The sequence below is a fragment of the Leptinotarsa decemlineata genome, unplaced genomic scaffold (genome assembly GCF_025532065.1).
Source record: "Leptinotarsa decemlineata unplaced genomic scaffold, Ldec_3_MD MMD2_tig00026328_RagTag_RagTag, whole genome shotgun sequence".
NCBI classification, from domain to species: domain Eukaryota; kingdom Metazoa; phylum Arthropoda; class Insecta; order Coleoptera; family Chrysomelidae; genus Leptinotarsa; species Leptinotarsa decemlineata.
The window spans coordinates 16844914-16859797 of NW_027412688.1; the positions used below are offsets into that span (position 1 = coordinate 16844914).

General features: G+C 33.7%; 1 protein-coding gene across 1 annotated transcript; it reads right to left on the bottom strand.

Moving 5' to 3' along the window:
* Positions 1-3712: 3712 nt before the first annotated feature.
* Positions 3713-7210, bottom strand: Sf3a2 (Splicing factor 3a subunit 2). Its single transcript, XM_023158202.2, has 2 exons — positions 6592-7210; positions 3713-4213 (listed from the first exon to the last, which is right to left on the bottom strand). The coding sequence occupies exons 1-2, from the start codon at positions 7007-7009 to the stop codon at positions 3798-3800; spliced, it is 834 nt and encodes a 277-aa protein (XP_023013970.1). The 5' UTR covers positions 7010-7210; the 3' UTR covers positions 3713-3797.
* Positions 7211-14884: the final 7674 nt, after the last annotated feature.

The following is a 14884-nucleotide window of genomic DNA, read 5'->3' on the forward strand; positions in this document are numbered from 1 at the left end:
GTCTGTATATAGTTTTTAGAATTCCATATTTTCAGATGAACTGGAACTTGAATGATACCGATACAATAATATGCTAACCTTGTCAAGAACATAAGTAAACAAGTCAATATTATTAGTCCATTAAAATCACACAAAAAATATAAAAGCCAATTGCCTTGGTATGATCATGAAGTTTTTATTGCAGCAAAGTATAGGGATGAAGCTTACAAAAAATTTAAAAATTGTAGAACTGTGAATGATCAACAGCTCGATTGGGCTATTTATAAAAGTTATAGAAAAGAAGTGGTTAATTTGTTGAAAATGAAAAAAGCTGACTACTACAAACGGAAGATTTAAAAAAAAATGTGGAAATCTTTGAAAACACTTACCAAACCCAATAATAGTCCACTTCCTGATGTATTTGTATTTTACACACAGAGAGTGATGTTAGACTAAGACAAAGCTGAAAGCTTTAATACATTTTTTATTGAAAGTATTCTGGATATTAAAGCAACAATTCCGGCTTCTGCACAATGATCATGTGAAAATCTTGAAGTGATTGGATGCAAATTGTCCGATTTTAAACGTTTTCTCACTGAAGGAATTGGTCAATTATTTCCTGTTTGGATAACAAGTGTAACACTAACATATTGAATAACAAGGTTCTCAAGAGTATCTTCTCGGTACTAGGTCACGTACTTCTTGATTTTGTCAATATACTTCTTTGATAAATGGGCACTTTCCAGATCAACTCAAAATTAGTACAGTTGCCCCTGTGCCTAAAGTTAACAACGCAAATGAAGCCTTCAACTTTCGTCCCATAAATAATCTCTGCCTTTTTTAGAAAAGTGTTAGAGTTAGCCGCTTATAATCAAATATGCACATATATTGAAGACAACAAGCTTTTGATGGAGTATAAATCAGGGTTTAGATCGCAACACTCATATGAAACTGCTCTTCAACTCACCTTGTCTAAATGGAAACCGTCAATTGATAACAATTTGAAACTATAGATATATCTATTTTGCTATTAAAATTAGAGTATTATGGAATAACTGGTAGGGTGTTGCTATGGTTCAGAAGTTATTTACTCATCATATCTCAATGTACTAAAATTAACAACGTCCTATCAAACCAAAAAGCAATTGATACCGGGGTCCCCCAGGGGAGTGTACTTGGCCCTATTTTATTCATACTTTATTTGAATGACAGAAATTTTATTAGTGACTGTGAATTCATAAACCTCTTTGCAGGTGATACTCTCATTGCAGCAAGCGAATCTGATATTCATAATGCTGTATGCAAAATTAATTTGACTCTTGAAAACGTGGCGAGTTCTTGAACATAAACAAACTCAAACTGAATACCACTTAAACGAAAGCTATGATATTGACAACACAATATAAATATAACTTAATTGATATCAACTCCATTAATATTTAGATCTACGGCGAAACTATTGAAATGTGAAGAATTCAAATACCTGGGCTTCATCGTTGATAACACTTTGAACTTAAAAAAACACTTCCAGTATATGTGCAATTAAATTTCTAAAAAAAGGTTTTTCTTTACTAGAATTAGTAGACAACTAACATTCCAATCTAATTTGACTGTTTGTAAAACAATAATCCTACCACACTTTGATTACTGTACTACTCTGATATCATTACTAGACGGTAATTCTATCTCTACTCTACAAAAATTACAAAACAGAGGAATGCACTTGGTAATAAAATGCCATGAATATACTCCTATGTTATCAATGATTATTATTCTGAATTGGATGACAGTAAAAGATAGATTACAATATTTTTCTGATGTTCATATTTAAAATACTCACTGGAAAAGCACCACATTACTTCAATGAGTTCATTACATATAACCATCAGATACACAAATGCGATACAAGAGGAAGAGATGACTTGGTTGTCACAAGAACTAACAATGAATTCTATATTTCACAGAGGACTCTTGGACTATAACAAGCTTTCCAATGAAATTAAACAAAGTGATAATGAGTTGTTCATCATTCTTCTCTCTATTAATCTGTTCTTCATTTTCTATTGCTTTTTTTACACATGATATTCTACAATATAAGTCTTATATATTTCAGTTTATGGTATTTTGTTTATTAGTAACTGATATATTTGTATAGAATTTATGTATTTAAGGATATCTATTTCAAATAAATCTATTTCTATGAACTCAAAACATAATCAATAATCGACTACTTTCAGTTGGCCAAGTAGAAAAAAATAAAACTCAATGCTCTGGCATAAAATAAATCCAGAACAGGCACTTTTTCCGATCATCAGAACTGCAATTATCTTCTTGAATCGCTTTTCATCAATCAAGTTGGCATCTTCAGGAGATGAAGAAATCTTTCCTCATCCTCTTGGGAGAAGTGCTTATTTTGGATTGGGCAAGTAGATAAATGAACTACTTGTTCTACAACTGTTAGAAATGAATCTTTTAAATTTTTGTACCGAACATCATTGTAATCCAATTGCATATTCTGCCAATCAATAGGCAGATTCTGATTAATCAACATTTACTTCAATCGGAGTGGTAAACAAAAAAATTTGTTACAAAGTGTCATTACCAGAGATAATTCTTACTGAATGAAGCAAGAAAATCGTCAATGGTCCTAAAACGTCAATGTTTGGGTTGTAGTGATTGAGTTATAGGATCAATATCTTTGAAAACAACATGAATAGATCAGGATATTGGAAATCTTCGAAAGAACCATTATAAAATTTGACTGTTTTATTTTCCGATAACAAAGCTGATGTCCCTAACAGAAACAACTGCTTTCAACAAAATGATGAACATACCCATTTTGCATGCTCTGTTTGTAATTTTCTGAAAGCCTTATATCCAGTCCGATCACCAGACCCCAGTCCTCAAAGTTTTGAGCTCACTTGAAAAGCAGAGTTTCATAAGACAAAGCCGGAACAATGTTGAAGAATTGGAAGTACGAAAGATGAATGGGCTAATTCTGACCAGTAATGTTATTGCCAATTATTTCATGAAGTACAACTCATGTATGGAAAAAACATTATTAATGCAAAGACTCGAAAAAACGTAGGTTCTGATTTGAGAATTTTTTTCATAAATATTTTTTTACAGGAAAAAAGTAAAAAATTATTTGTTTCTCGTTTATTGACTTTTTTACAAGTTAGGGACTCTTACTGTGAAATAATAGGAGACTTGCCTTTAATAAAAAAAACATTTTTAGTGAAAATACAGATATTTTCTTCAATTATATTTTTTGTCATGAAAATTAAATAAATCAAATAAAACATAAAAATTTTGTTGAATAATCTAGAACTTCTAATTACAGAAAAGTTACAATTAGAACCTATATAATATAATGAACTCAACAAAAGACTCCTCTCACACATTAGAACTGTAACACTTTTCACCATCCAAGTTGGTGTCATCAGATTATGATCTAATCGGTTAAATCATTTTCTGATTCACTCTAATACCATTAATATATAGTGACAATGACAACTTGATCATGAATATCAAAAAAAATAATCGAAGGCGCTTCATTGCAAGTTTCAACATCGATAGCAATTACACTCCAAATCAATGTGTGCGAGAAGTATTTTTGTTCGATTTACTTAGACTTTGCCTACAGTCATAGAAAAACTAGACAATATTTCAGACATACACCTGAGGATAGCAGAGGATATTTGAGGATAGCAGAATTAACACCTGTCAGATATAAAATTCATTTTTCATGTTTTCGAATTGTTATCATGTATTTTTCATAATACAATTGCTGAAAATATTAAACAGTACTTTAAACACTAATGATGATGAGGATGGTGGTGATGAGGTGGCGGTACTGGCAAAACAGCCCTCATTATTGGTGGTGGTGGAGGAATAGGATTAAACATCGGTGGCCTAGGAGGTGGAGGTACCGGTAACATTGGAGGAGGAGGAACAGCACCCATTATGGTATGTCGTTGAACAATGGTATTAGCAGTTCTCTTGTTTTCATTCTTGAAAGCAAATTGCAAGAAAAATTGTTTGGTGTCCTTATTCCAGTGTGTCCAAAATTTTGTGTCGGTTTTTTCAACTTCTCGACTTGGTACTTTGAAGGCTATGGTTTCATATGGTTCAGCTGCAAACAGTAAATATTGCCACTTACGATCTGGAGGTTCAATTTTTTGTTCATAAGCAGACATAAATCGATGACGAGGCAAAACCATATCATTGATTTCTGAAAAAGAAAAACAATATCTTAGTAAATATTTCATGAAACATTTTATATTTGAAGTTAGTTTGTGGAGTAAACAGAGCACTACCTAACAATTAAACCGAAGAATAAATTACAAATGAAAACCATTGATTAAAAAAATTATTGGAAAATGAAATAAAAAACATATTCCCTAGTACTTTGCGGTAGCTTAACCAGTAGCTGATGAAGCTACCGTGTAGCAAAAGGCGTTTTAAATAAAATTGGCAACAAAAAATTGAGTTGCACTGATAAACCAGCATTTCGAGACACCAAGATGAATGTATAACTTCAAAATAATCTGGTTACAAAGTTGAGACATCCGCCTGATTGGAGATAACATCACTTGCAACCTTGATAGTCTGGAACATCGAAGAAAGGTTGGAGATTTGTCTCTCTTGTATAGATACTTTCACGGAAGGTATTTAAGTGACTTGACACATTTGATTCCACCAAGAGGGATACATATCAGAAATACGTGACGGATTGTGGCTGCTCATCGTTTTGAGGTTCAACTCAGTACACCTCGAACTTCACTGCTCAAGAAATCTTTCATTTGGAGAACGGTGTTTATGTGGAATAAACTTCCTGAGAACGTTTTTCTAAATGGATTCAATCTCCAGCAATTCCAATCCAATGTGAATCACTACTTTCACGCAGGCACTGCTCTTAGATCGCCTTAAGGATTTTCCAGTAATGCTCTTTGTTTAATGCCTCTAAAAAGTACTTTCATGTGAGCAATTACTCAATGTGGCTTCAAGGATATGTTATGGTATTCTCCTTTGGGGGTGAATCCACACTAGCACAACATTTTCTTGTGCAAAAAAGATCTTATGGTCATTTTGTTAAGTTTTCTCATCACAGAATTTGAACAGCAGTAGGTCTGTTCACTTTAGAGCTAGATATTTATCAATTTAACCTTGAATCAGAATATTAACAACATTGAAACTAGATGAAATAAATAATACATTCCATTCTACAAGTTACAAGGTGTATATACTTACTACATCTTAATTTTTTTATGTGATATAATTTCATAGAACGGATCATTTTTATGAATAGAAGCTTTATGTTCGATGAAAACCTTTGAAACGGATGAATAAAACTCAGCAATAGGTCATCATGCATAGAGTTTTTATTACCAAAAACCAGTTCCTGAATTAAGATTTTTTTGGCGTTTGAGTCGCCTCATCTTCAAAACCCAAGTTTAGAATTCAGATTCATGGTGAGCTGACAAAAATTAGCAAGTCTAATAAAAAATTTGCCGTAAGAAGGTATCATCTTTCCCTCCAACCGATTTCCTGGAGTCTTTGAAGTCCACTAGATACTCGTTAGGACAACAAGAGGATTGTTCCGAATTCTTGGGGTTCTTGTTGAATACTCTTCGTGAGCCAAACAATAGCAAAATCAATACTCCTGACTGAATGATCCGTACAGCCCATCTCGTCTTGTGTTTGTAAATCTTTTGCTGGAAAAATCCTCACTTGTTTACTTTATGGTAATTGTTCAAGAAGTACCGAAAACTTATGTGAATTTCTGGAACTTCATCTAGCTTTTCCTAATATGACTAATAATCAGTCCGTGCAAAGCTTATTGTTAAATCATCTGAAAATGGAATTTTTAACAGTTGATGATCTACTGTATTGTCAAACATGTGCCAAACTAACTGACTGTTATAAGGAAAGAAGTATAGCTGAGGCACCAGTCAATCTAATAATAACACTGATGATATTCAAACAAGACTCAACCTATAACGGAAGCAAGAAACTCTTTGGAAGGTTCGAAATAGATGAACATTTCAACCTAGCAGACCACTATTATAATATTCATTCAGTCATTGTTCACTGTGGTTCTGGCGTTGAATTTGGTCATTATTACGCCTTGGTCAAAGACGAAACGGACTGATTTAAGTTTGACGATAGTCGTGTCACAAAGTGTTCTGGCAATGCAATGAATTTATTGGAGCCTCTGGAGACACCCTACAATTTGTTTTATAAGAGAGAGGACATTGTTAGATCAAGATCTACAGATGATGTGGTGCTGCAGGTTTTTCTAGGTTTTCCTGCAGCGGAAAAAGCAAATGCGTTACTGGAATCAATGAAGTCGCCCCGGAGCGCCAATTAATTTTTATTGTTGTTTTTATTTTATTTTTGTCAAAAACTATATTGAATCATTAAAGTGAACACTTACCATTTGTCCAACTTCAATGTCCTAATTAAACAGTGACCAATAGTTTCAATACATTCAAGGATATGAGTCGTTAAGAATATAGTAATTAACACTTCCAACAATTCAACAGATCACGACTGTATTTAATTCTATTAAAATAAATACCCAAATAAGCAAAATATAGTTCATCTTACCTGGATAGTCAATTTGAAACAACAAGCTCTGTTGTCCATTTTCAGGGTCTCTCTGTTTTGTAACCCGATAACCAGGTCTTCCAATCTTCACAAATTTCTTGGGTTCAACTCTTGGTTTTTCAGGTTGTAAAAGAGACGGCGAATCTTTAGCTTCTTTGGCTGCTCGTCTTGCCAAATTGGCTTGATGTTTTTTGCCTTGAGTATGGGCCAAATAGCTTCCCTCATTGTTATGTAGTGTTAAGCAAAGTTTACATTCATAAGATCCCAAGTGATTTTTCATAAAATAAGGATCCTTTTGCAAGTCGATGGTCTCCAAAGCTAGCTGTCTCAGCCTTTCTCTTCGGTCCCGATTTGTTTCTGACCAAGAGGCCACGCCACCTCCGCCGGTTTTACCTCCGGGTCTATTTTGGAAATCCATTTTCAACACTTCGTGATAGATACAATAAACGAAAAGTTTTAAATATTTTCTAATATATTGTTATTATGTCTAACATCCTCTAAAAGTGTTTCAATTCAAATATGTTTGACCATTTTACATCCAATGTTGTAACCTATCTGTCATTTTATAACCTCATCCGCCTCATCGTTTTTGCAGGGTTACCACTCGATATTTCACTTTCATAGCCTGAATCCGAGAATACCTACCACGGAGAAGCGACACAGACGGCCATTTTGTGTCCCTTTTTCGTAGACGCATGCGTCGACTTGGTTGTCACGTCATTCTCGAGCTTAGTTGTCTCCATTAGTCTGTGAGCACTGAGCGAACATAATGAGATAGGTAGTTAATTACAAAAGGTATCTACCTAGCTCTATATACATTAAAATTATGCTATTTAAGCAAGAGTTTTCAGGAGATTATTAGTCGACGCTGTATTCACTCTACACCAGCGACCTGCCCAGGTCCAAGCGAGTGAAGATATCCCTGTACGCCGACGACACGGCTCTTCTCTCATCTTCCATGGGTCGAGAGCTCGACGTCATCTACATGCAACGTGCATTGGACGACCTCGAGCGCTGGTACCTTGACTGGAAGATCCGAGTAAACCCGGAAAAGACTCAGGCGATAACCATGGGAAGATTACTATCTTCTCCGGCCTATTGACCCTCTGGTCAATAGGAAATCTAAACTGTTTAAAAAAAATCTGTTTAAAATCTGTTTTTCCGTTAATCAGCTGCCGCCCCCATACGAACGACAACTCTCAGAAATTGAGAAACTTGTGCGAGCTAAGGACTAACGAGGTCTTACCTTTTAACGTGTGATTCCTAAAACTGAGCACGAAGAATAAAATCACCATCTATAACACAATGTTCAAGCCTGTCATCATGTATGCTTCAGACGTCTGGGGACAAGCGGTTCCGTCCACAATTTCCATTTTGGAAAGGCTACAATATAAGTTAATTAGGATGATTGTTTATGCTCCTTGATTCGTGCGGAACGAAGCCATCCGCAGAGATTTGCAGCTGCCTTCCATTCGGCAGTCCATACAGTCGAGGAATCAGAGAGTTTTTGAAAGTACGGAAACTCATGAAAATCCGTCAGTTAGGGAAGCCACAGATTATGCTGTAGACGACCCCTCCCGATATAGAAGGCCCCGACACTCTGTCGAATGAGGCCCTAATGTCCCCCGTTAACGGATGAACAACTTTCTCATCCATTCCACCCCAGCCAGGTAGGGGTATCCCGTGAAGGGCGGCACTGATGTCTGAGGACTTCATGCCGCCATACCATCAGTCTTGAACCCATTGGTCCTTCTCGAAACCAATAATCAGCCGAAAGGGTAGGAGAGCTGGACTCCAATCCCGACTGACACGAAGATGACTTCCACAGATAATTAGTTTTGAAGAATCCATCGTGAGAGAAACAGTAGTTGTGTGTTTTTGAATCGACACTAGTGACAATCTTCGAGTGAAATTCTACGAGTTAAACTAATATCAACATAAAACTAGATTTTGTGTGTATTTATAAGAAGTGAAAATCGAAATGCCTGGTTACTATTGTGTTTTCTGCGGTTGTTCAAGCTAGAACCGAGTATTTTCAGATTTCCCCAAGACTGTGAAACGTAAATATTTTTATACATCTTGGGAAATATGTTTGGGAAATGTATATCTAAACTGATAGTAATGAGAAATAATCAAATTTGCTATATTTTAAAAGTAAATTACTGACTATTTTCAAAGTTCGATTTTCGAAATATGTGACGATGAATGGGAATCTTGAATATACTTTCAATCAAATAATTTAAATCAAATAGATCTGTTCATCAGCAGTACTCAACGAAAACGAAGATTGCGAAGTAAATTGAAAATTTTACGGAGGGAGAAAATCAAAAAGGGATCTAAGGCGACAACCGGTTTATCAGTGGATACGTTTTTAAAAGGGTGTGATGCGTTTCTTGAGAATCCTTCATCGGAAGTTATAAAATCGTACGTTGTACAAAAGAACAAGAAACCTATATCTTGCAGATATTCTTCGGAAATGAAGCAGTTTGCTTTGATCAACTACTTTTCAAGTTCTAGGAATTATAGACATCTTAGCAAGTTATTGACTCTTCCAACAAAACGATGTTTGCAAAGGATGACCCAAAAAATATCATGTAGGCCGAGCTTGGAAAATTCAGCAATATTCAAGGCACTTGAAATTAAAACAATGCTCGAACAGGACAAGCGATGTGTGATATCTATAGATGAGATGGCTTTAAAATCCAATATTTTTTTGATACAGGATGTGATGAAATTATTGGTTTCGAAGATATTGGAGAGGCAAATAAGAGGAATTCCATATGTAGAAATGTTCTCGTTATTATGGCTAGAGGACTTTATTCTCCCTGGAAACAACCGATTGTTTTTTTTTTCATTGAATCACAGCTACCAGCGAAAAATCTACGTGATATTTTGGATAAGTGCATTTCTGAATTATTCAATATAGGTATGCATGTTGATGGCATCGTTAGCGACATGGGCTCTAACTTTTATGAATTGTCAAAGTTATTAGGGGTCACTTTAGAAGAATCTGAATTTGAGCTCGGTGGTAAAAAACTTGTTTATATTTTTGATCCAAGTCATTTGATAAAAGCCACTAGAAACAATTTTTTAAAACACTCATTTCATTTTGAAAGCAAAAGTACATCTTGGTCTTTTGTGCGCTCTTTTCATGAGCAAGACATAGGTCAATTTTATAGATTTGCACCTAATCTTACCAAATCACATATCACTCCAAACAATTTTGAAAAAATGAAAGTGAGTCTAGCAACACAAGTTCTAAGCCGTACAGTTGCCAGTGGAATGAATGCATTCGTGGCAATGAACTTACTTCCTGCTTTTGGTACAATTCAAGTAATAGAGACATTCAATAACCTTTTTGATTTGTTGAATTCGTGTTCTTTACGGCATCCCTATAAATACAAAAACGTTTTTGAAGCTTCGAAATTCCAATTAGATTTTTTTAAGAGGCCTCTAACGTTTTTGAAAAATCTTGAAATTTTAAATTCAGAGGACAAAAATGTCACAAATCGAGTCAAATTTAGAAAATGCTGGATTATTTCCATAAATAGTGTAATTAATATATGGGATGAGCTTTCCAAATTAAATTATAAATATTTAAAAACGAGACGACTCAATTCAGATTGTCTTGAAAATTTTTTTGGTGCTGTAAGACAACAATGGGGAAATAATGTTAATCCGACCACCATACAATTTCAAAGGGCATTCCGGAAGTTGTTTTGCCAAAATTATTTTCATTCCAATCATATGAATTGTAAGAATGATTTAGATGATTTATTAATCAGTATACAATCCACAAACGTAAATGATATATTTATATCAGATGAGAATCACTTTTCTCCAGCCTTTGCCCTTCTGGATTATGATTATAAAAATAAAGATGTATGTACTCAGAATTCATTCAGTAACGTTTGTGGATACATTTTAAAAAAAGCTCTTCAAGTTCATACATGTTATGTGTGTCACTCTTTCAGCACGAAGTGCAGGACTTTGGATGTAAATCGTCTGTTAAGCTATTTTAAAGCTTATACTACGGAAAAAACATTTTGAAAATTTGGGCTATGCACCAGATGAATTCATTAATTTTATATATCAGTTGGAATGTTTATTTAACAATCGATTTACAGAAATTTCTACTGGGGGAGCAGTTTCGAATATATTATTCAACCTAATGAAGGATGTAGATTTTCTTCATCCTTGTGAAAATTTTCCAAAAATATACATAATTAGGCTATTCATAGAATGGAAAATTTTTATAGTATCAAATATACTAATAGTGATATCAATAATACCAAAGGTAAAACTATAAAAAGGAAACTAAGGAAAGAAACTTAAGATTCTGTCACATTTTTAAATTGAGAGGTTTTGGTAAAATATCTTGTTTCATCACTTTTTCATTTGGAACCTTACTTAATTAGAACCCTCAGATTGTATTGATGTTGTTAATGAAAGCTTAAGTTGAGATTACATAAAATAACAAAAGTCACTTCTATTCATTTCATTCTTAGTGGACTTATTTATTTCAGAGGATATAAAATGATTATATAATATAAGCATTATTCTATTATCATAACTTTATTTTAATTTTCTATCTAATGAATAGGATTTACAAAATAAAGTAATTTAATTTATTTCTTAAAAGCCAATTCATCATAAATAATAATAAATTGGCCACATAGTTGAATATTCTCTTTTATTACTGCGAAAGTTGTTCAATTAGAAATATAAAAATTGAATGGAGTAAGATGCCCTTCACACTTAATAACGATTACAATATAATCGCAACATATCGAAGTCCTAATAATAATATCAACAGTTTTATTGAAGAGATTCAAAATGTACTTGAAACACTATCTGCTAGTCATCAATTTCTGATCGGGGATATCAATTTAAATATTTTAGATAGTTCCCTTCTTACCCAAAATTATCTGACATCATTAAGTTCTTTGGGTTTTACATCCCTGGTAAATAGTCCAACACGCGTCACCGACCACAGCTCGACGTGTATTGATCATATTTTTGCAAAAATTCCCAATGCACCATATGTAAAAACTGCAATTATCAAAACATATATAACTGATCATTACCCTGTGATATGCCTTACTAACAAGCAAACTAGGCAACCTAATGATCACTCTGATACTGAATCATGTATAAAAATTACTGACTATGATAAACTGAAAAACACAATTGAAAATATAAATTGGATAACAGTTTTGTCTGAAACTGAGAACCCGGATAAAGTGTATTCGAATTTCATGCAGTTGCTATCAGATTCCATAACAAATAGTACTACAATAAGAAAAATTAATATAAACTCGAAGAATCGTAAGCTGAAACCATGGATAACGCGCTCATTAGTGAATAGTATCAGAAAAAGGGATAATATGGCTGAAAAAATGAAAAGACAACCTGAGAACCTACAGTTAAGTAGAGAATACCGAATCTACAGAAACACACTCACTGATCTCATAAGGTGTCAAAAAAATTTGTTCTATAAAGAAATATTGGATAATGCTAAAGGTAACATAAAAGAAACGTGGAAAATAATAAAAAATTGTACAGGAGGTGGTATTTCGGCTAAAGAAAAAATTAACTTGAAAATCGGTAATGATTATTCGGATAATGGGGTTGAAATAGCTAATAAATTCAATGATTTTTTCAGCGAAGTTGGGGAAACACTCGCAAATAAGATAGTGGATGATCCATCATTTGTAGAAACCCCAATTCCCACCAATGAGTCTTCACTATTCCTCAAACCAATAACCAATGTCGAATTGTGTAATCATATAACTCAAATGAGAACAAATTCCTCCCCAGGGAAAGATAATATCACGGTGAAAATATTGAAATTATTAAAAAATTACATAACTATCCCACTGCTTCATATATATAACTCCTGCATGGAAAAGGGGATTTTCCCCAAGGCGCTGAAAGTGTCGGTAATTACGCCAGTATTAAAGGGGGGTGACAAAACAGACATAAACAATTATCGACCAATATCTCTCACTTCTGTATTCTCGAAACTGTTTGAAAAATGTTTAGCGCATCGACTTTATGATTTTTTAAATAAATATAAAATAATAAATAAATCACAATTTGTATTTATAAAAGGTGTTGGTACGAACGATGCAGTAACTCAACTTATGGAAAACATTTGCAAAAATATTGATAGATCCAAAAAAGTTTTGACGGTATTGCTTGATCTATAATAAGAGGCCCAATGTACCAGGGTGTACGGTGAGATGAGTGGATACAAAACTGTTTCCTATGGAGTTCCTCAAGGTACGGTTTTGGGTCCCATTTTATTCGTTATTTATCTGAACGATATGTTATCTTTAGATATTCAGGGAAATTTCACTGCTTATGCCGATGATACAGCGATTACCTTTGTGGGGAACTCTTGGCCTGAAGTTATCAACCGAACAAACCAAAATCTCCTGTCTGTCAGCAAATGGCTGAATAATAATTTGCTCACTTTGAATATTGTCAAATCAGTAGCAATTCCTTTCAAAAACAATAGTAATAATAACCTACAAAACATTAATATCAACAAACATAATATCAGCTATGTCGAGAACTCCAAGTATCTGGGAATAATAATTGACCATAAACTAACCTGGAAAGTGCATATATCTAATCTGGTCTCAAAAATAAGAAAAGCCATCTATAAATTTCATTTACTGAGAAATATACTGAATACTGAGACTCTTAAAACAGTGTACTATGCTATCACACAGAGCTTACTGCAGTACTGCATAATAGCATGGGGATCGGCATATAAAACAATTATGGAATCATTGGTTACAGCACAGAAATACATTATCAAGATCTGCCTTCGGAAACCTAGAAGATATCCATCTAATCTTCTTTTCAAAGAATTCAGAGTCCTAACAGTCAAAGAACTGTACCTCAAGAACTTACTGATATTTACCCACAAAACTCTAAGTCCATCTAATGCATTATCTTATGATAGTGTCACAACTAGAGCTGTGTCTAATAGAAATATACAAGTTCCATCCTTTAACTATAAGTTGACGAGATACAGTTTTAATTATCTCGGTAAAAAATTGTACAATATTGTAGATAAATCAATTAGGGATATTAAGTTTCTCAATTCCTTCAAATCAAAAATAACACTGTGGATCGTTGAGAATTCCAACCAGTTGTTGCAATTGTTATATCATCCAATACAATAAAAAGTTGTATTCACATTTTCAAACTCACAAATTTTATATTCAACTACTGTCTACCGACATATCTCTACCCCATATCTTTTTTTCAGCCTTTTTTTACTCATTTTTTTTTCTTAAATTCTGTTGCAAATAATTATGTCTGAGTTCATAGTCCTGTATTACGCGACACATAACACTTACAAACGTTGCACTAGAGACATATTTAAAATTACGGTATTACTGTTTGCTACACACGAGCTTGCTCTGTAGTAATTTGTATTATTGTTTTGTTATATTTGTTTGTTCAGATTGTAATATTACACACATTGTGGTGCGTTGTATTTACTGTACACAAAAAACATATTTATATATTTAAATTAATCTATATCACATATATCATTATTCCAAAATAGCATAACGTACTATAATTTTGGTTCGCTATATTCTCTGTGCTCATATATTATATCTATGTATTTGAATGAAACAATAAATTCTATTCTATTCTATTCTATTCTATTCTATATTTCACGGTGAGCCCACGTACTATACTAGAACGTAAGAGTATGTATTTTTATTAGTGTATATCGCTGAGAGGTCAATTTTCTCAGTGAACCAGGTTGTCTATCACTCAAAATCTTTGGTTCGGAGTTAGGACACCGAACATCAAAGGATCCGACGTTAATGTCGCTTCTCTGTGGTAGGTATTCTCGGGCCTGAATACTAGTTATATTTTGGTTCTGTGTCCGGATTGTTTCTAACAGTGAGAAAACAGTTGATCAACTGTATTGTGAGTATAGTGTCACGTAAATCGTTTCAGTCCATAACTGACTCGCTAATTTTGAATGATCGGAAAGAGTCGAATCCTTACTGAAAACCACAACAAATGTACTGTTTCCTACTATAGTTCGGTAATCAATTATCAGATTTAGTTTTTTGGTATTGTTGCAAAAACCCACTATTAACTGCAGTCACCTCATCAATAAATTAATACTTTTCTGAAATCAGTATATTCTCGTATGATTCATTGAAAACCGTGTAACTTTCTATAACTTGTCATGAGTGATTCTAGATTTAATTATTATCCTCATTGAGTAAGTAGTTAGGTTAGGTTTCAATCA